Source organism: Molothrus aeneus, chromosome 18, assembly GCF_037042795.1.
Source record: "Molothrus aeneus isolate 106 chromosome 18, BPBGC_Maene_1.0, whole genome shotgun sequence".
NCBI lineage: Eukaryota > Metazoa > Chordata > Aves > Passeriformes > Icteridae > Molothrus > Molothrus aeneus.
The window spans coordinates 5566701-5588737 of NC_089663.1; the positions used below are offsets into that span (position 1 = coordinate 5566701).

The 22037-nt window shown below is 42.9% G+C and overlaps 1 protein-coding gene across 2 annotated transcripts in view; it reads right to left on the bottom strand.

Moving 5' to 3' along the window:
* The window catches only part of DGCR2 (DiGeorge syndrome critical region gene 2), a 45453-nt gene extending 24693 nt beyond the window's left edge, over positions 1–20760 (bottom strand). The window contains exons 1-2 of one of the 2 annotated variants that reach the window (XM_066561969.1): positions 20571–20760; positions 519–641 (exon numbers count right to left, since the gene is read on the bottom strand). In XM_066561969.1, the coding sequence (XP_066418066.1) occupies positions 519–641; positions 20571–20649 (202 nt within the window). In that variant the 5' untranslated portion in view covers positions 20650–20760. The remainder of the gene's footprint in view (positions 1–518; positions 642–20570) is intronic. The other variant, XM_066561970.1, reaches the window with a different exon arrangement.
* Positions 20761–22037: the final 1277 nt, after the last annotated feature.

Consider the following 22037-nt stretch of genomic DNA (forward strand, 5'->3'; position numbering starts at 1 on the left):
CAAAAAGGAGACAGAGGAGTCCTTTCTGGCTTTATTTGAATAAAGGGAGAGGCCATGGGGCATCCCCCTGGGATCTCTCGAATTTTTGGAGGACGCAGACTCCTTTTTATCCCAATTTCCCAGCCACATTTCCCTTCTCTCTTTGCTCATTGGCTGAAGTACTTGAGAGGTACAGACTCCCCAAAATGCCTGACACTGAAGATTTCCCTCTAATGTATAACCCTCCCTTTTAATTTTTAATTCTTACTCAATTTAGGGGTTTTTCTTCCCCATTGTTTCTTTCATCTTTCAATGTCTTTTTTCGTTTATCAACAGACCTAAAGTTTATTTGTAAAAGTAAATATCAATCAGTGGAATCCTTCTCATTATTTTTCATCTCCCAGTGCTAGTTTTATCTACCAGCAGACCCACAGCTTGTTTGTAAAGACAAAGTCACTACTCCTTTCAACCTGAAAGAGTCAAAGTACTGCTGCAAAGTAAGCTGGTACAGGGCTGAGCAGTGTTTTAGATTTACTTACCTGGACAGTCAACTTCATCACTCTCATCCTCGCAGGTGGGCCACCCATCACACTGCCAGGTTGAGGGGATGCACTGAATGGTCCCACTCCGACAAGCAAACTGCCCCGGGGTGCAGCGCAGCTCTGGGAAAGGGAAAAATGGTGCTTTGTTTGAAATGTTATCTATTCTTGCAAATTTATACATATATTAATCATCTGTCATGTCATGGATCACTGAAGTGTAATGGATAACATCTCTGGTTAACTCAGCCTGTTAAAAACTCCTTCAGCTCAGATCACTTCATGCCTCAAACTGCGTGTTTGTGGTTTTAACACATAGGAGGGTATGGGAAATCATTCTCTCAAGACATCCGTGGTAAAACCTTGCTGATAAAGATAGCCTGTGAGCAGCTATTACCACAGCATTACCCATTTGCTTCTTGTGGGGCACTGAGAAGTGCTTGTTCAATTTTCCCAGAGCTGAAGTTCAACAAAAATATGCTTTGATAGGTGAGCGCTGCATTATGCAACAGCCTCAGAATCCTATTTCCATTCCAATCACTGTGTATGCCAGATCCCACCAGACTTGCACAAATGCCCAATCTGATTTAGAGACATTTCACAGAACTACTTGTAACACAATATCTATATCCATGAACCTGTTTTCACTCTCTAGCTTCAGCTCTTTTGTAGAATTTCTCCATGTGAACATATCCTTTACTAGCAACTGTCACTATCTGCAAACATGTTGCTCCTGCTTCTGTGAGTTCACTGCCTACTTGCCATCACTACACTGTCACACCTAATTAGCATTATAAAAAGTACAACTTTTTTAAAACCTCTTTTTTTCAATTCCATCTATCAAATGCCAGAACCTAATAACTCAACTTCATTTTATGTCCCTCAAAACATTTTGCAGGGAATAAAAAGGTCTGTCTACAAAAGTGAACAATTCTAAGCTTGTTCACAGCCGGTCTGCCAGTGCCAACACCATCCACAGGCTCAGTTTTGCACCTAACCATCATTGTCCATCTTTCTTCTAGACAGCGGTTGTCAATTTTCCAATCATTGTTTCTGAGCAATTTAGCACATTTTCCTCTCAGTGAGCTGCAGTAATCCCAGGTAATTTACATCTAGAGAATAACCACCTTTCTAAACAGAAAAAAAAAAAAGTTTATATGCAAAACATACTGATTTTGAATGGATCCAGTAGGCAACTGTCCTGCAGAAGGAAATCACTAAAAGAGAATTTAAAATACAGGTATGCATTCTCTCATCCACAGCTTACAACATAAGAGCAGACTGTAATTGCAATTGTTTCTTCTTGAAACACATGCCTAAGCTAAATCAAGACAGAGGTCACATTTAATGTTCAAACAACACGACTGGGCGTAATAAACCCAGTCACCAGGCATTCTGAATAAAGGCTGTACACATACACCTGGTAATTGGTATAACATATTGATAACAGGCCTCTAATTCCATGCTAGACTAAAATCCAGTCCTACTACTGGTTCCTCTGTAAAGCACAGACCTGCTCTTCTAGAAAAATAAAAGCAGGCACATCCTCTTAGCAACCACCTACTCAGAGCAAACATTCAGGTCACAAGATGCTAAGAACTCACAGGGACCTGCCAGACTACTGAGGGCAATAGACAGCACAACGAGTGCTCTCACCCATTTAGAGCTTTACTCAGCCCAAACAGAAAAAATACAATTACCAGTCATAATGACTTCCCCCTCAGATAAAAAAAAAAAGGCATAATTTATTTAGCCTGAAGAGGGAAGGAGGAATTAAATGGTTGGGGGCAGAGGGGGGCTGTGTAAAAAATAGAGGAAAAGCTTCACTTACCCAATATAGCAAGAGAGAAAATCTAAAATATATCTTTAAGCTAAATAATTTCACATCTAATATCTATGAGTTAATTAAATCTCCTTCTAAACTTAGAGGGAAAAACCCAACAACACAGAAACCAAATCAAACAAATACAAAACCTCAAGCTGAAATGGAAAGCACTCAGATTCCAAGTCCACAGAAGAGCACCACTTGGTAAATGATTGCAGCTTCTTTTGCCACTTTTGCACAAGGTCAGGACGCAGTGGGAGGCTCCTTAGAAAGTCTTGCTACTACAGTTTCAAGTACAGAATTTACACCAGGGCCTGTGGGAGATCTTTTAACACATCAAAGACTATTCTCAGCCCAGCTCCAGGTTTGCACTGCATCCACCCATAGTTATGGCAAAATTCAGTACTTTAAAATAAACTTTTTTTTTTCTTTTACTGCTTATTTTCAATGGAATTCACACATACACCCTGTGAACAAAGTTATTCTGCAGCCTTCTGGCTTCACAGGCAGCATCCACCAGGAATGCCAACCTGCACAAGGGAGAAACAGTCAAGAATACTTCTGTCTGTCTGCAATTTCATACATGCTATTACTACTTTATGTACAATTACATATGAGTGGTTCAGATAAAAGGATGACTCCATCTCAGCATTATGGGCATTAAAAAAATGCCAGCTACATGCTGTAATGTCATGACTTCCTGTGTTACAGACACTCCTCTCCGAAGAATGTGGATACATGGAAGAGTATAAAACATTTCTAGTAAAACACCTTTCAGACCAGCTGTACCATTGTTCCCAATGGAGATCATGCTGTCAGATGCACTAATTATTTCAGACCAAGGAACATGAACTGCTACGCAATTCTGCTGTGGAGGGGGGAAACGTGACACAAAGAAATCCTGTGAAATTAAAATCTCTGTCAATAAACCCTCCTAAGCCATCCCAACTCATAGCCATCAGGAGTAAGATACAGACATAAAAATAGATGGAAGTCTATAACAAAGCTGTAAGATACATAGCCCAGGAATGGAGATATTTGGGAGAGGCAAGGATGCACAGGGTACGTGCTGGTCTCCAGAACCCAGTGAAACATTTCATGTCAGTAGCCTATTTTTAAGTTAAAACAGCAGATAAATGAAAACATCTCAAGCCCATCTCCACCACAGAAAAGGGAAGTCACACTGCCAGCAGCAGGACAAGAGTCAGGAAGATGTATGAGCAGTACTGAATAGTACAACATTATGTGACCATCCATCTTTCCTGGAATGCAAGTAATCACTTAACACATGGTCAGACTTTGTACTTTCCAGGAGTGTGGTAAATAAAAACTGTTTCTTCACCCATATATTTTCAGTTCTTTTGAAGAATAGCAAAGATTTCAAAAATATCAGTACATTTCTGTCCTTAAAGCCAGGTATCTCTCACAGTTCACAGCTGTTGATGGTAACTCACAGCAAGGAAGGATGAAGAATGTACCTTAAACTATCACCTCCACACAGCACTAAAACCATACTTTCTACCAGCTGTTAAATGCAGAAACATTTCTTATTTTCAAAATCATTAGTAAATATGCAATGGCACAAGTTCAGCTAAGAGCAAGCAGCTGTTGGAGCAAAAGCACAAGACAACATTAAGCCAAGGGCATCAACAATTGCCTCGAGGTGAAAATGTGGAAATGCAACCTCCCTCAGCACTCACATATGATGTGATGAGTGACATAAGCAGTATAATGATTCACATGTGCAATTCTAACATTAAAGGCTTCTTTTTCTTTTCAGCATCAGATGCAGTCTTTGCTATGCTACACGATGAAATTTAGTACACTGAAACCTAACTGCAGAGCAATTAAATTTATCTGGCATTTGCTGGGAAGAAAGGAGACAACTACAACACTGAAAATAGCAGAAACTGTAGTTTTTGCACTATACAGAGTATAAGCTTACAAAACATCACAAAGTTCAGGCAGTGTGAGAACATGAAAACACTTGAAGCAGTGAGGTGTCATGACAGTCTCTTCATTTCACTACCTCAGAGCACTTCTACAACATTAACCCTCAACCAACCAGTGCATCCTCATGCCACAGTTACAACAAAGTACAGAACAATTCAAGAGTCTGCCAAAGGCTACAGACAAGATGAACCTGCAGGAACCCAGCTGTCCTGACTGCTGGCTCTGTGCTTTCATGATCACACTGGGTTTATTCCCTAGACCACAAGCAACGTGCTCGTTCACCAGCACACCTGCACCTGAACAAATGTCTGTCAGAAATATTAAGTAACAACAGTGTGTTCTCTGGTAACACTTCACCTTTTTCTCTACTATACACTGGATACAGAAAACAAGAAATTCCTTAACTTGATATAAAAAGAGAAGAAAAACTGAAATCAGATTCAGACCATCAATTCTACAAGCTAAATATATAACACAAGATAAAACTTACTGTCAAATGATGGCCAAAAAAAAAACTTATACCAACTTGCTTGGTCATGTTATTAGATAATATAACTCATCCACAAATCTCTCATCTGAAAGAAGTCTTACCAAGGCTACTTGTGGACTTATAATTCGAAATTTAAAAGAAAACTTACAAAACAGTTGGAAATTTACTTCCTCAAACCAGAAATGACAAGATTATAAATCAATTTAAACACTGCTACACAAACAAGAGGCCTTCATCTGCTTTAGCTGTCACATAAGCTAGCCAGCAGCAAAACCAACAAGATTTTTGACTAACAGAAAAACTGAGGCTTCACACAGGAAAAACCTAATCTTTCAAGGTAGCTGCTTACATGCTCACAGAAAGCTTTTGTTCTGAAGATTTTGCCCACTGCATGTTGAATGCTAGGTGTTTCACAGAACTCGTGTATTTCAACATAGGGGTCAACTAGCTTTTGAATTTTCTTTACATCTTTACAGCAGGATAGCTTCCTGATTTTCTGCGAAGTACTCAAAAAACCCCACATTTACAAGCAGCATTATCCACAGGAAGGACTTCACGATAGATAATAACACACACACACACACACACACACACACTCCCTTAATTTCCAGCCAGCTTCATCTGTTTCACAAAACAAACAGATTTTGACCACTACAGAATGATCCAGGAAGCCCTTTCAGGTTTAACAACCTCATGTACTCCCTCTGTGTAATTGAGAACATTTTCCTCCTGGAGCCCAAGCACTGAGAAGCTGCAGTGCATCCTTCCTGAGCAGATGCACTCTGGTCACTGAGCTGCCCTGAGCATTACACGTCCTGAAACCTGAATTTTCTGCATCATTTTAAAGAGGTTAATTTGGACTAAGACGCCTCCTGCTCACATCTAAACTGCAACTAATTTTTTATTAATCTTCCCTGTTTTTATGCAAGACATAAGGGATAAATGGTTACTCAAAACAATTGGTTTATTTTAAAGACAGGGAGGGAGGATCCATATCCAGTATGTGAAACTACTTTTTCAACACAGTACCTCTCGTTTTAGAGCTTCCAACACCAAAGCAAGGCTGTAACAGACATGAGACAAAATGTTGATTCTAAACAAGTTCACCTTGCTGGTTCAGTTTCCTAAATAAATGTGATCAGTTGGCTTTGAAACAGCAAGCTTTAGATCAAATTAGCTACTGTCTGTCCACATTAAGTCAGATCAGCTCTGGTTTGTCCCCTTGCAAGCAGAAAGATTCCATGCTCCAGCTAATTCAGCAGAAATATGGCTGTACAAATCCAGTAACATTCATGTGGAATTGGGGCATCATAACAGTTGTCTGCCACCAAAGACAGAACATCTCCTAATGTGTCTGTTGTTTTAAATATTTGTTCTAACAGCAAACATTGAAACAGTTGGGACCTTCACCTCCACAGCAGCAGAAAAGCCTGGAGTGAGGAGCAGGGTCACAGCTCTGAGGCACGAAAGGCTGGTCCCAGGTCACACCACTGGGGTGACACAAGGAGCAGGGCTGGAAACAGCTCGTGGCAATGAGCAAAAGCCAGCAGCTGGAAACATTTCCTGCATAGATAAGCTGCTGGGTAAATGAGAAAACTTTGATACTGTTTTAGCAGGATTATCTATCCTGCTTCAATTGAAGACAGAAATACAGAAGAAATTCAGCTGGAAGAAATGTTAGATGCAATAAAAATGATGAGGCCCTATCTCAGGCACGTGTAATAAACATCTGCTGAAAAGCATTAGGTGAACACATCAAAGTTCTCAAAATCTAAATTTCAACCTTATATTTTCAAGACACCAAAGATTAACACTACAGAAACCTGTGGAAAAAGGAGCAATAGATTCTAAAGTAGAAATGCATCCCTGACAAACAGAACATCCCCACACCTATATTCCTAGCCCTAAAATATAAACTCTCTAGCAATATAAAAACCTTGATATCACAGCAATTCACAAATTCAGAGGTACAGATGAGGAACCAGAGGCTAAAACTAAAGCCTCCAAAATATAACTCTCAATTCAGCAAAGTGCTTTGATAGAGAAATTAAACTCAGTGACTACAATCACTGATTATGAAAGTTTGGGTTCTTCTGGGTGCAATTACTGAAGTTTTCTTTATTAAAGGATTCACCAGATAGTAAAGTCTGATACATTAGAAGATAGTATTATAGTAGCTAAGACTACAGATGCACTAGGTGTTAGTGTTTACACAGCAAATATAGATTTTAATCTATTTCAGTTTTTAATACAAAGAAATGTAATTTTTTTATTTGCTACACTAATTGTTCTTGTCTGCTGAGCTTCATTTGTATGGAAATTGAGTTTTGATTAAATGTACACCCAGCATTTAATGTTATTTCAATTATAAGCTGTTACTCTGAAATTCATGTACTGGAAGAGATAAGCTTGAAGTACATGGGTTGGTTTTATACATAAGCTTTTAATGAACAATGGCAGGTTTCTGTGTACATCAAACTTACTTTGCTTATTTTGATCACATTTCTCAAGGTTGGACATTGTAGATCCTCTGGCATCATTTTTATTTACAGACCAAAGGAAAACAAAGGACAAAAATACTTCCTTCTTTCTCAGTGTAAGTCACTCATTGTCCCAGACCAGATGAACCAACCTGTAAGGGAATATTCTGTACAGATTTCAAGAGGCAATTACAGTCATCAAAAGCTGATTAAGCATTAACAAAAACTCTAACTACAAGTGCTTAGACCAGTAACTCTTCTTATTCAGATTTTAACTTGTCCAACAGGTCTTTCTTATGTTTTGTAATACTCAACCTACATACTTAAGACCTGTACCTACATGTTGCACTATCCTTTCATATTTTAACACATTTAGGAACAAGTTTACTAAAACTGAAATTTTTTTTTTTTCTTAAATCACTGTTTCTATATAACCTGAGCCATGCTACACTGCATGAGTATGATCAGATCCCATACCCTGCCAGCCAAATGCCCAACTCCCTAAGTCCTTCACTCCTGGAGATTCTGCTGAACACCAGTGCTCACCAAATGCCTGCAAACAAGCACCACAAACAAAACAGCAGAAGGAACACCACACCCACCACCATCAAACAAACACACACCACTCTATATCTAATATTTATGCTCAAGAGGAAGCACAACACAATCAATATTGCTCTACCCTGGTATTTACTGCAGTAACATAAACTTTAAAATACTCTTAATACTTCCAACACAACAACATAATGATGGTTATCATAATGTAGTCCTCAGCAGATATGTGAAAAAACTGTCCTTAAGGTAATCATCTGTACTTAAAAAGCAGTTTCCCTAACTTGGACGTGTTCCAAGTCCACAGGTGAAGGTCACTGGAGCAGGTACAGTGCACATCTCACAATATTCCTGCCAATCTGCCAGCCTGAAGGAGCAGGGCTGTGCTGCCCCACCTCTGCTCACAGTGGCCAACACCAGCTGCTGAACAGCTCTTGGGGACAGAGCAGCTCACTACAAACTGCACCTGAAGATGCTCTGACTCAGTCCTAAACAGGCTTTCTTGGTTTTAACCTGTCTTTGAGGTACCCCCAATCCCATACAAGGGCTCTGCTCTCAGGGAAGAGAAGCCATACATAAATGGTATTTCCCTCAGCTCCGGGTCTCAGAGAAGTCCCCACTAACCACTCATTTCCCAGCAGGTCCTTGTGTCACTTGGTGAATCTCACGTATTTTTGAGTTTATCATTATAGCACCCACTGCTGCGTTCAGTGTAGCAGAATAAATAAATACAGTACTTTATAATAAAGTCACAGTAAGAGGAAAGCAGACTACAACACTGATCTTTTCCAGAGAAGAAAATTATTTATGAAGCTCATGTGTCACCATCAGTTACCCATTTCATAGATAGTTTATTCATTTCTGGTTCTACTTACTGTTCTTCAAATTAAAAGCCTACAGAATAATTAAAATTTAAAACCTTCAGAAGAAATAAAAGCTAGAGAAAAACAGCATTCCATTTTCATGTCAAATTCCACAGAAGATAAAATGCTTGGTGATTCACCCATGATACTGCAAACATGCTTAGGAAGTACCCTTAGAGCATGGAGCTTTGGCTCATCAGGAGAGTATGAAAGCACAAGAGCACCTAACAGCACAAAGCCTGGAGGGAAAAAAAAAGGCCATGTGGTATGCTCATAGCCAAAACACAGCACACACTTATTCTCAAATCTAATTCCAGCTCCAAAAATTGGAGATTCTGAAGCTATAATCCCATCTAATAGGAATACATTAGTTCCAAAAATAAATAAATAATACATGTTAGAGGCACTGGCATTTTCTTCATAACCTCAGCATGCTGTTCCATGAAGTAATTAAAATTGTGACAGCATTCCAGCTGAAAACTGTAAATCCTTAATGAGTAACACTCATCAACATTCAGTATTACTCAGTGTTCTGTCATAGTAAGTTATGCTAGATCACCTCAACATCCATCAAAAAATTTTACAGCATAGTAAGGAATGGTAGCAGTCTCCTTCCCCTCATGTTTGTTCTGCAGGTACCCACTCCCCAGAGCTGGAAGGCAGGGACAGGGAGCAGAATGAAGCCCCCACAATCCAAGGGGAGATGTTCAGTGACCTGCTATGGCCACTCAGACACACTCAGGTCTATGGGGCTGGACAGGATGCACCCAAGGATCCTGAGGGAGCTGGTGAAGCACTCACTGAGCCACTTTCTATCATTTACAGCAGTCCTGGCCAGCTCAGCTGGTCCCAGCTGACTGGAAATCAGCAAGAATGACAGCCAGCTGCTGTAAGAAGGGTCCTAAGGTGGATGTGGGGAATTTCAGGCTGGTCAGTCTGACCTCAGTGCCAGGGAAGGTTGTGGAGCAGATCATCCTCCATGAATGGCACGCACAGGACAAGCAGGTGATCAGCCCAGCCAGCGTGGGTTTGTGAAAGGCAAGTCCTGCCTGACTAACCTGATCTCCTCCTAGGACAAGGTGACCCACTTAGTGGTCCAGGGAAAAGCTGTGGATCTCATTTACCTGGTAGATTTTAGTAAATCTTTAACAGCACTTGCTGCAGCATTCTCCTGGATGAACTGGCTGCTCCTGGTTCAGAGGGTAAACTCTTCACTCAGTAAAAAACCTTCAGTCAGTGAGGCCCAGGGCAGACCTCTCCACCCTCTAGAACCATCTGGAAGCAGGCTACAGCAAGGTGGGGGTCAGCCTCTTCTCCCAAGTAACAAGCAACAGGACAAGAGCAATGAGCCTTAAATTGCATCAGAGGAGGTTTAGATTGGACATTAACAAGAAGGTTGCCAAGCACTGGAACAGGCTGCCCAGAGAAATGGAGTCAGGATCCCTAGAGATATGTAAAAGAGGTGTTGATGTGACTTTGGGACATGTTTTGCTAGTGGACTTGGCAGTGCTGGGTTAATGGTTGGACTAGATAGTCTCAAAGGTCTTTTCCAGCTGAAATGATCCTATGATTCTATATTTATTACACCTACACCCTGCATGAGCTTGGAACTGACCCAGTTTTTCCTTGCTCACAAGTGTCATTCACTGCAATTCATTGTCTGCTCTTTGTCTGGAGGGCAAACTCAAGGCCAGGAAGGAAGGAAAAGAGAAAGAGAAATCAAAATAACTACAAAAAAAATAAAAAAGCACAGGCAGGGAACAGACACAGCATTCAGCCAAAGCAACAACATTAGAGCTTCCTGAATGGGAATCCTGGCTATAATTTTTTAAGACAGAAAATACAGACTTTGAGCTGCATGAAAGTGGGTACTTATTCCTAAAACTGAAAGAGAAAAAAAGTATTTCCCAATTCCCCAGCACCGCTAATACCAAAGAGAAAACAAAACTTGCTACTTGGACTAAGCTGAAAGAATACTGTGAATTAGGCAATGAAGCATTCCAGACTGAAAACCAGTTTATTTTCATAGTGAGAATACCAGGCTAAGCAACAGTCTTGCACTTTTCCCCCCAAGAAACTGTTATATTATGATAATAAGTAAAGAGGCAGAAGGGAAAAGCAAAATACAGCACAGGCACAAAGAGCAGTCAGTACAAACAAAACCCAAGCCATTGGTACTCAAGAAGCCTCTAATATAGCTCAAAATTCAAGCCCTCTGTCTCACTAACAGCCTTTTTCAGGACCTCGAGTGTTTTGTACAGCCTTAGGCAGGATTTCAGTGTTTTAGTACAACAGTGACAAGCGACTTACACCCGTGCAGCACCAAATTTTTAACGCTTTACCTAAAGAAAGCTGATCAGTGCAAGTGCCAATCACACCTCACAAATTCACTTAACAATTTCAAGCAAGCTTGAGAGAAGTAAAACCCAGGAAAATAGCATATGTCTTTCAAAAGCTTGCACAAGGGAAGCAAATTCTGACCTTCTTGAGTTTCAGAGGGCAGGAAAGCCCCAGATGGCTTGCGCTGCTCAGCAGGTGCCAGCCTGCCAGCACACCTGGTGTCACACTGTCACCACCGGGGGTGGTTTCCCAGAGGAGGGAAGTGGTGAGCTGGGCTAACTGAACCTTTGCAAGAGACCCTGCAGGACCCCCAGCTTTTTCATGCCAGAGAACATATTGTGGACAGGCAGAGGGACACAGGCAAGATGTGGCCTTATTAAATCAGTGCCAAGCAAGGGTACTACAGCAGAGGAGGGACAGAGGGACAAGCCCACTGGAGCCCAGGTTTCATTAAGCCCCACTGCTTATGAAACATGCTCACAGGAAATAGTGCTAAGTAAACAGCATTATTCCTCACACAGAATTTAAATACAGCCACACACACACAATACACTAGTTCTCCCAAGAAATGAACCAACAAAGAAAAAGTCCATTAAGAAGAACATCAGCACTGATATAATCAGCAAGACATCAATTGTGTCCAGAAAAGGGCACCAAAACCAACAGTGATTTCTCCCTACAATCCATACGCCAGGTCAGGGCAGATGGATTATCCCACACACACCACAAATCCTTCAACTACCTGGGTTCCACAGCTCAAAGTACTGCTGTATCTAAAGCTATTACCTGGTAGCTGCCCACCCAGAACTATTCCCAAAAAAATTCAGGCATGTGAGATGGTCCCTCTCCTCTTCCTGTATTCTCAAGATTAATACATCTCACCAAGTTAGCGTGGATCAGTATTTGTTCATATACAAAACAGTTTCACTAAGAATCAGCAGAGGAATAGGCTGTATTCCCTTTGACCAAATAAACTATAGGTGTACAAACAAAAAACAAAAAAATCCCCAAACAAATAAACAAAACCAACACAAACCCCAAGCCCACAAAAAAAAAAAAAAAAAAAAAAAAAAAAAAAACAAAAACCAACAACCAACCAAACAACTAAAAGCTAGCAAATAATCTACAGAAATTCATTTTCCTCAGAGGAAAAATTCATATCCAAAATTTGATATGAACTGAATTTGTATTGCTTTAGATCACGTTTCAACAAGAAGAGTACCCAGATGAAACATGATAACAGCAATTCAAGAACTGTCAGAGCAATCAAGGCTAATTTGTAGCCACCATTTAAACTGAAAGTAGGAATTGCCAGATTTCAGCAGTATTACTTAGCAAGCCCATTTACTTTCAGCAAGACAACACATGTTCCTTCTTTGCAGGAAAACAAAAAAGTTCCTATCTCATCTTTTTCTTTTTTAGTACACGATTCAGCAGTATTTAAGCATATTCCTTAAACTTTCAGCACATGAGCAATCCTAACAAATCAAATGAAAATACACAACTTAAAGCTAAGTATGTACTTTAAAAACTTTGCTGAACTTAAACATGAGGAATTGCAGTAGTCTTTAAAGCAAATAGGTGACAAAGTTCTACCTATGAAATCAGGTATTTTTAACTACATCACTCTCCGAAAACGAACATATTTTTTTAATTTTAAAACCAAATGAACATGGAAGAAATTCTCTACAAAGCCCTAAGAAAGTCAAAGGTCTTAAACAAGAATCTAGCAATTCAGGGAGACAGGAAAGCTGTGCCTGAGCACTATTCAAATGCAGGTCACACTAAAAAAAGCTTTTGCTCCTGTTTCACTTTTGTTCACATCTTGTACAAGACTCGATGAGCAAGCACCTAGAACAGTTAAGAGCAAAAATTCAATACACAGAAATATTATGACCTCAAATACAGAAACCCAGTTTTATCCTTGCACAGGAGCTGGTGCAGTGGCTGTCTGTACTGGAGCAAATGGCTCATGCTTTGAATAGCATTCCCCTGCTCCACTGAAGCCCAACACAGCAGGAATGTGGCCAATGTCAGCCACAGCTCTGGCTGTCCACACTGCATGAGATCCTGTGCTTCCCTCCTCTCCAGCAAAACAAACACCTGAGGAGAAATCCACGTATTGAACTCCCAAGTTTAATAGTTCCACCAGAAGTCAGCAAATACTGATCCAAGCCAGCTGTAAAAAGGCACAGAACCCTCTCAGAGCAGTTTTCTCATCCCCCATACCTTCTAACAACTCAAGTACTGCCAGGACTCTTCAATATCTGCTATGCCCACGTGTCAGGTACTATGCCACAAAACTTGATCTTTGCCATTTTTTAGCTGCCACCTCAATAGAAAAACTACATTCAATTCCATTAGTGCTCAGAAAGACAAAGATGGGCACTACAGCATTCTTGAATCATTTCCTCCAACCTGCTTACTGCCAGAATTGAGGTGGCATGATGCCTCTTCTTAAGTCTCTGATCTCCCTCCTGCAAGATTCCCAACATTTCATGCAGATTTTCCCAGATCTCATTAATAGAGTACTCTTATGTCACAGATTTTAACCAGTGAAGAGTAATTTAAGTGTATCAAATTTCCACAAATCCAACAGAGACAAAACACAAATGCAATTTTAACCATCCCTAGATTAAAACAAGCTCCAGTAAGTTTTAGAGGCTTAAAAAAGCAAAATGCTACTCATGCACAAACTCAAACCCAGCAGGTGTTAGAAACAGGGTTGTTTTCTTCTAAAGTGTATAAAAGATGGTAAATTACTTTAAAGTCAGAATAAATCTTTTTATTTATGTTGCTAAAGAAATATTAACACAAACCAAACACAGAAGTGCTAAGGGACAACACCAACCCAGTTTTGCAGCCAGCCCAGAACACTCAGCATCATTCTACTACAAATGGCACTTAATCCCATTTTTCTATTAGCTTTGACTTTCAAATAATTCCACTGGGCACCCCAAGTAACTGGTCCTATAGTGGGAAAGGCATGAGGGAGCACAACAGAAGCAGTGTATGAAAGAAAAGACAACACAGGAAAAAAGAGTTACACAAATGAAAATATGACAAGGAAAAATCAGTTAAAGGACAAAAGAGCAGGGAATATCCCAAGAGCAGCCACCCAAAAGCTACTTCTACATTTCCCCCCCGAGCTAGCTGATAATTCTCAAGCACAATAATCAATAAACAGAACAGAAGCTAAATATAATGTCAGACCAACCAATTTTAATTTTAATTAAGTAGGAAGTTGAATGTTATTTAGTTTAGTTACAGAGAATGAAGTAACTATCAATTGCCATTAAACTTAAAACCGTATTACTAAATTCTCTGAATGGCAGGAAAATACTACAAATAACTTTCCTAGGAGATCCATTTAGCAAATACCATGTAAACCCTGTTCATGAAACCCAGAATTAGCAGGCTCGCCCTTTAAAACAAAGAAAAAGTTAAAGTTTCACAGGAAACCACAAGATGCCAGAGGATTTCACAGTTCAGGGAATATGGATTAAAGGTTAATCCCAAACTCATGGTTTTAAGCAACTAAATTGCTCGAGTCCTGCTGCAGCAAATCAACGACTTCACCACCCAATCCATGTTTCCTCCTGGACTCGGGATCCTGCACAAAACCACCTGTGAACTGCAGGCAGACACGTGAGCCTGCCATGCAAGGATCCAGCATGAAACAGAAACCCTTGAGGGAGTGGAGAGCCAGGAAGGATTGGGCACTGGCAGGCACCCACCACACTTAGTGCTGCAGAAAAACTGGCACCTGAACTGTCCTGGAAAACTGAGAATCTGTTCCTTAAAGCTGCAGCTTATGAGGGACCCAGGCATTAGACTGCATTTATACAAATAATGAGCTATAGATGCAGGACAAACAAACTGGTCACTAGAGTTACCAAAAGAATCTGGTGTTTGGAGTTTATCATAGGAAATCATTAACAATGTGCTGGACAAACACCTTCAGGAGTTGCCTGGGTTTGCCAGATTTTCTTTTGGGACAGGAGGACAGATGACCCCATCTCTTTTACTCCTTCTAGCCACAACTTTCTATCAGCCTACACAGAATAAAAGATTAGCAAGGCTCTTCCCACCACAGGTTAACCCTTCAGATCACACAGGCAAAGATCTGCAGAGCCTCTCATTAGCTGTGCTCTGTTCCCTTTTTATCTAAGCTCTTCCTTGTCCAAGCTATCACTGCAAGAGCCCAATGCACTTGTCCACTTCAAAATACAGAACAACCCTGAGCACACACATTAAGGCTTGAAGGGCAGGAGCTGTGATTCCACTCAATTCCTTCCTTCAGGTATCAGAAGCTCCACTCAGGGTACACAGGTCTGCACTGCACAATGGGAAGTTCTGCTAATCACAAAAGAAGTTATTCATATGCACCTCACAGCATCAAACAAGAACTTATAAAAGTTGCAAGAAATCACCACGTAAAAACCCAGAGACCCAGGCATTACTCAAAGATGGACCACAGAGGTACCTACTACTCTTACATTACAATTCAACATCAACACCAGCCCTAACAAAGGTAATGCCAGGGGACAGAATGATTCATTGAAGTCTTGACTGGTTTTCTGACATTCACCAGGGGATTTTACATCTTTCATACTTGGTATCTAAAATTCCTCTCTTCAGTCTAGCTGTGCCTTTCCCCTCACATACCAAGAAAGAAGCACAGCAGCTTCCTCCTGCTGCAGAGAGAGGCTGCGACAGTGCTTTATCCTCCATCACTTCTGCTATGCTGGACCAACCTTCCCCTGCCCCCAGACCTACTGTAGGGACACAGAAGTCATGTGTCTGCAAACCCCCAAGGTGCCCCTCTGGTTTACCACTTCTCAGAGCCAGAGCAATGCAAACAGCCCTGCCTACTGACTCCTTTTTTTCTCCTTTACTTTGTAGCCACAGCTAGCAGCAAATCCACTTGCACCTCAAAAATTTTGCTTTATACTTAACATCAGGAATTACCAGTCTTAAAGTATCAGACCTGCTAATAAGGTCTGATACCTTCTGCTTTGTCTCTCTGCTACACTGAGATCAGCCACAAAAAAGATTTTTTGCATCCGTCAGCCTCGCTCTGCAGCTGTAAAAACAACAAACAGCAGAGCAAGGAACATCAGAACAAAACTCAATAATAGATAACAGTAGGAAGAAAAATAAAACTTAAAACCAGTAGATTAAGAAGTAAAGGGATGAGGGGGAAATACACCAGATTGGAAGACAGGCCAAGCCCTACTTTGAGCAAAATTAACTGAGGAGGTGTGATAAAAACCCTTCTGCCCCTCACTCCTAGAACCTTCCTCTTGGGAATTCACCTAAATACACAGACAGGAACTGCAGCTAGCAATGACATGAACCTGAATAAATATCACTCACCACAGCTCCCACTGACGTGGAGACAGTGAACAAAGAGCAAAATAAGGGTTCATGTTTGCCTACCAACAAAGTCTGTCCAGAGCAGAGGAGCACTGGCCAGAGCAAATTTTATGACTCATATATTTGGGTCTCCATTTGAATTAATCAATACACTCCAACTGGACAAAACCAGACCCATCCAGTCACAGCACACCAGTGGATCACCTTGAAACTGTGCTGATTGTGGGTTTGCTTAGACCTCTACTCTGATATTTCTGCCTTGCATGTAAGACCAACACCCCTTGACTAAAAGACAAGGAAGAGTTAGCAATTTGAGCACATTTGTCAGTTGTATTGTGTCAAAACACCAACATCCCACCCGTAAGAACACAACCACAGCTGCCAGCAAGCTCCAAAGCGTATGGGAAGTTCCAGCTGGGAGCTGGATGGGGGTTTTTAACCAGACCACTTGCACTGGAAAGTCTTTCTAAGCATTGCAGATTAAGTACGTTGTGCAATATTTTTTTGAAACAGAACTTGGGTAATAAAATTACTTCCTCTAGCTGGCTTTGAAGTGGAGAAAAAACACTGCAAGAACAAGAACTCAATTGGCTTTTAGCTGCCTGGCAAATGCTCTAATAAGAAAGCCCGATGACCTACATTCACAAGGCTCTGTACTAAACCACTATTACAGAATCCAATATAAAGCCTGACCATGTTTAAGTGTTTTCCATTAGCAAGCAGCAGTATCTTGTTAGAGAAATATGAAAACATGTTATTGTCTTTAGTGATGATGACCTTAATTAATCCTCTAAACAGTATTCTGAAACATGTCAGCGTGGTCATTCCAGACTGCTTAAGCTCCCAACACTACAGAAAGACACCAAAACCTCCACTTCTCAGTGGGATGCACTGGGGTGTTAACAGAAAAAGAAACTTCTTAAACATTCTCAAGCTGTGAAAGACTGAATTTATAACAACTTACATCTCTGATGCTCTTCCAACAACCAGTAGAAATGCACTGGTTCAGAAACTCGGGCAAAATCTAAGCTAGCACCAGAACAGCTTATTGCAACTCAGTTAACACACCACTGAAATATTTCCTCACACAAAGACATCAGCTATCTCAGCCAGCTAGTCAGATAACCTGAAGCAGATGGGTTTGAGTTGTCCTGGAAAAGATTTTATTAAATTAAACCCTACTGTGGTAAATATCCCAAAAAGCAACAGATAGAGTAAAATCAGCAAGTGTTTAAAGGAAATAATAAGTTAGTCTTCCACTCTACACCCATATAGTTGGAAGAGTTTGATACATTCAGCTTCAATTCTCATTAGCAGATTCCAAAAACAGTGACTAACACAACTCAAAGAGAAATGCCTTACTTTGAAAAAAAAGAACACTTTCAAAAATGCACTATACAGCAGGCAACTAGTCAAACCAAGAAGGATATGGTCAAAACAGAATGGAAAAGATGGAAACACTGGGAAAAAAAATCTAAGTGGCAATTCTCAAGGGCTCAAAATTACCATTACAAGTTCACAGGTTCAGAAAAATCCAACTGCCCACAGTGCCTTCAGGAACCCCAGTCTGCACAGCTGGGGCCAGTATCATGGTATGTTGGAAGTACCTTGTGCTGTTAGTGACGGCAGTAGCACAAAACAGACTCATGTAACCAAGAGAGAAAAAAAACTGAGGAAAAAAGTAAATTTTAATGAATTTCTTCCTAATTTACTAAAGCCCACCTCACCCTAAATGCAGAAAAAAATAGATCCGTGTAAAATCACTGCTTTTCAGATTGCATGAAAAGATACTACAGTGGAGGAGGCTTAAAAGAAGGTTTTATTTGTCTGAAGAGCACAGCAAGAACATGGATACAAAGCTAGTGTCAAATTAACATGGAAATACAAAGAGATGCCTGATCTGCCGGGACTGAATTGTGAAGGGACTACACATTCATCTCTGAGTACAAAACCTCCCAGGGCTCTGCAGCACTCATCTGATAGTTCCAAGTACAGATTTAAGCTAAGCAAGCTGCAGGCATCCTTCCTAAACCAAAAAGACAGTTGCTACAACACACAGGTTTAAAGAAGTAAAAAGGAAAGCAAACACCACCTGGGAAATAAATTCTAAGTCCAAGTACTCTTCCCTTTCTGCTGTCTCTCCCCAGAGTAGACATGGGAGACTTCTTCACCACTGATTAAAGAGGTAAATTTGGTTCTGTGTGTCCTCTGTACTTGAATGAGCCAGGTTTTCCCTACTTGCACCTCATGTTTCAGGATCAAACCATGTGCTCCTAATCTATCAAATGGGTGATTTGTTAGAGACAGCAGATTCAAGATATAAATTATGCAAACCAAACAAGCCAGGTGACATCGGCTGCGAGGCCACCCAGAAGTGATGGACTCTGCTCTCAGGAAGAGGGAGAAGCATCACCATGGACAGCTCAGCCACCACGTAAACAGGATGGATGAGTCTATTCCACATGGAACTCAAACTCCTCACACAGCAAGGAATTCCAGCTGCAACACCACATCCAGATGCATCACCTTGTGCTCAGGAATACATATGGTTTGAGCAAAATTCATGGAATGCTTATGGAGCTGCCACAGGGGAATTCTAACACTCCAAGTTTCAAAGCCAGTGGTGTAGAACCTGAGTAGATCAGTAAAGGTTTGCTCACAAGGACACTTCTGCCAGTGAGGCTACAGCACCACAAATCTCTAAAGCAGGTACATTACAGGTACAGCACCAATGGAAAAATATCATTCATGTTAACAAAGTAAATCTAAGTGAAAAACTTGTGTTCATCCATCAAGCATCAGCTCTTGACAGAGGTACAGTATCAAATTGGAGTAACAAATGTGACACAACATGAAAAAGGCCATTTTTGAATTTCTAGGAGGCTCAACACCAGCAGAGTTCAGGGTCAAGTCTACCCACCTATAAAAGCACAAAGACAGCTCTGAATAAGCTGAACCTTTTCACCCAGCAATGTAGCAGCCTGTAGCACTTAGTGCCAGCCAAAAGGAGCTGGTTGAAATCAGTTTTACATAGTACATTCTCAGCCATAAAAGCCTCTAGCTGTAATAATACTAGGCTACCAACACAACGGGGGCTTTTTGGCTACTTAAGTGCATATCATAAGCCCTGTACATACTGCACTGCCAAAAAACCAAGCTAAAACAAAACAAGGCAGACACAGAGACGTTTCAACACCCAAGTTAGTTATTTCAATAACTCTGCCTACACTGACCCAATTGTGTTTCAGCTCTGCTGGGAACTCGCTTAGACGCAGTTCATTAATACTGTTACATTTTATTAGTCTGGGTCATAAAAGTTATTTCGAAGAGAAAGAACAAGGGGGTTTCAAAGTAGACTATGGTTCTTACTCTCCTATTTTCTAGGAGCACGTATCACCCAGGAACAGTCTCTTGGTGTGATGGGAGGGCGATTCCCAAACCTGCAAAGCCACCCCAGGCAGCCTCACGCTTTGGCTACTGATGCTCTTTGGCAAGAGCTGCCCATGATAGCCGAGGGCTTTGCCAAGCTCCAAGAGAGTTCAACACCCAAAAAGAAACTCCAGCTGAGCGATATACCTAGAAAAACTGTAGTTTTCTACCCGCAAACACCAACCATTTCGCTTAAGTTAATCATCTTAGGACTTTAAGCACCATGTTTAGCAGCTAGCACACAAACTCCATCGCTGAATTATTTCCCTAAAAGAAGCACAAACAGAACCAGACAGACGAACCAGGTGCGGCAGGTTTTTTTTCTCTATTCCTGGCAGGATTAAATGGCACTTCGAAAGCAAGCATTTTGTCTGGCCGTGTAGGCATCCAAGGCCCACAGCATAGGAACAGGTAAGCAACAAGCACCTGAAAACTTCGTCACCACATTTTCTGCGCTCATTACCCGTAGGGTTATGCAGATTTCTAGCCAAGCTTTCACACTTTGACACCAAGGTTTTACCCCGACTCCCAGGGTAAATCCAGGCTCTCTCGGATGCCGGCACAGGGGACCGATGCTCGGCCGCGTCCCGGCTCTGTTCAAAGGCACAAAGCAGCGGCACAGCCCAAACCTGCCCGGCGGGGCCGGCTCCGGCCACTCCGGCCCCCGATCCGGGCTGACCCCGGGGGCTCTCCCTGCCGTGCGCCCGGGCCCGGCACCCCCGGCTCCGCCGCCGCCCCTACCTGGCCGCAGCGGCTCGGTGATGCTCAGCACCAGGAGGAAGAGGAGGAGGAAGGTGCCGCTGTCCGCCTTGGGCACCATTTATCCTCCGTTCATCCTCCCCCGGCACAGCGCCACAAACCCGCGGGGAGGGACGCGCGGAGCGGCGGGAGGAGGGGCCGCCGCCGGGCCCGCGGGGGGCCCCGGTCCACACAGAGCTTTTCCCCTGCCCTCCCTCCGCCGTTCGCCGCCGCCCCGGGCGGAGCCGGCGGCCCTGGCTGCGGCGGGAGCGGCGGGAGCGGCGCGGGTCGGGCGGCCGCGCTGGGGCGGCTCGCAGGGCTCCGCCGGCGCACAAGATGGCGGCCGCGCCTCCCCGCCGCCGTGCCCGCGCCGCCACGCCCCCTCCCGCCGCGCGCCGCCCGCCCAATCGGCGCTAAGGGGGCGGGGCCGAGCGCGCGGATCAGGTCACGCCCCGCCCATTTACGACGGTGGGCGGGGCCAGGCGGGGCCGCCGGCAGGGGGCGGTGGCGGGGCGGCCCCCGGAGCGCGCCCCGAGCCCTCGGTGCCCCGGGATGGCGCTGATGGGCACCACAATGCCCCCAGCACGGCCTCTGTCAGCCCCTCCGTCCTCACCAGAATGGAAACCCCCTTACCCACAGGGTGGTCTTGCTCAGTTGGCTCTACCTCCCCAGGGCAGCCTCTATCACTCCCCTCTTCTCACCAGAACAGCATTTCCCTGTCCTTTCCTGCTCACATCCATCACTCCTTCACAGCCTTTTCCATTCCTGCTGGAACACCCCCAACCAGCTTCCTTTGTACCCCGGGACAGCCTTTCCATGTCCCCTCCATCTCTGCTGCCATGGCCTCTCCCTGCCTCTGTAGGGACTTCCCCCTGCCACCACCTCGCCTGCCCCACAGCAGAGGCACAGAGCTCTGGCCTTTCCCAGCCCCAGCATGCTCCCAGGGTTGATCAGCTTTTACTTCTTCATTACTCTGGTCGCCCCTGCCCACAGCGGGATGAGACAGTCCCTGTTCTCATGTCTGCAGGGTGACAAGGACAAGCAGCACCCGGGGCTGGACATTCCCACAGTCAGCACCCCGCAGTGCCACAGCCAGCCAGGTGTTTCCATAGCTCCTGGAAACATTGCCTTCCCCGTTCCCTGCCCAGACAGAGAGGAAATGCATAAAGGGAACTAATTGTGTGGCTCAGGTCATTGCTAGTGGCCCTGCAAGTGACAGGTGCCTGTAGGAATTTGACCCTGGGTGTTGCCAGGCGAGCAGGGTGGTGGCTGTCCCTGGCTGCAGACAGTGGCCTGGTGCCACAACTCTCCTGACACTGGATGGTGGTCAGCCCAGGTGGCATCTGGGATCATAAAGGCAGTTTTAGCGTAACATCCACTTTCCAAATTCATCTGGAATTTCCACTGACTCGGGGAAGTGTTTGGGCAGCAGCAGAACATAGGCTCAGCCAGAGGCCAGACACAATGGCT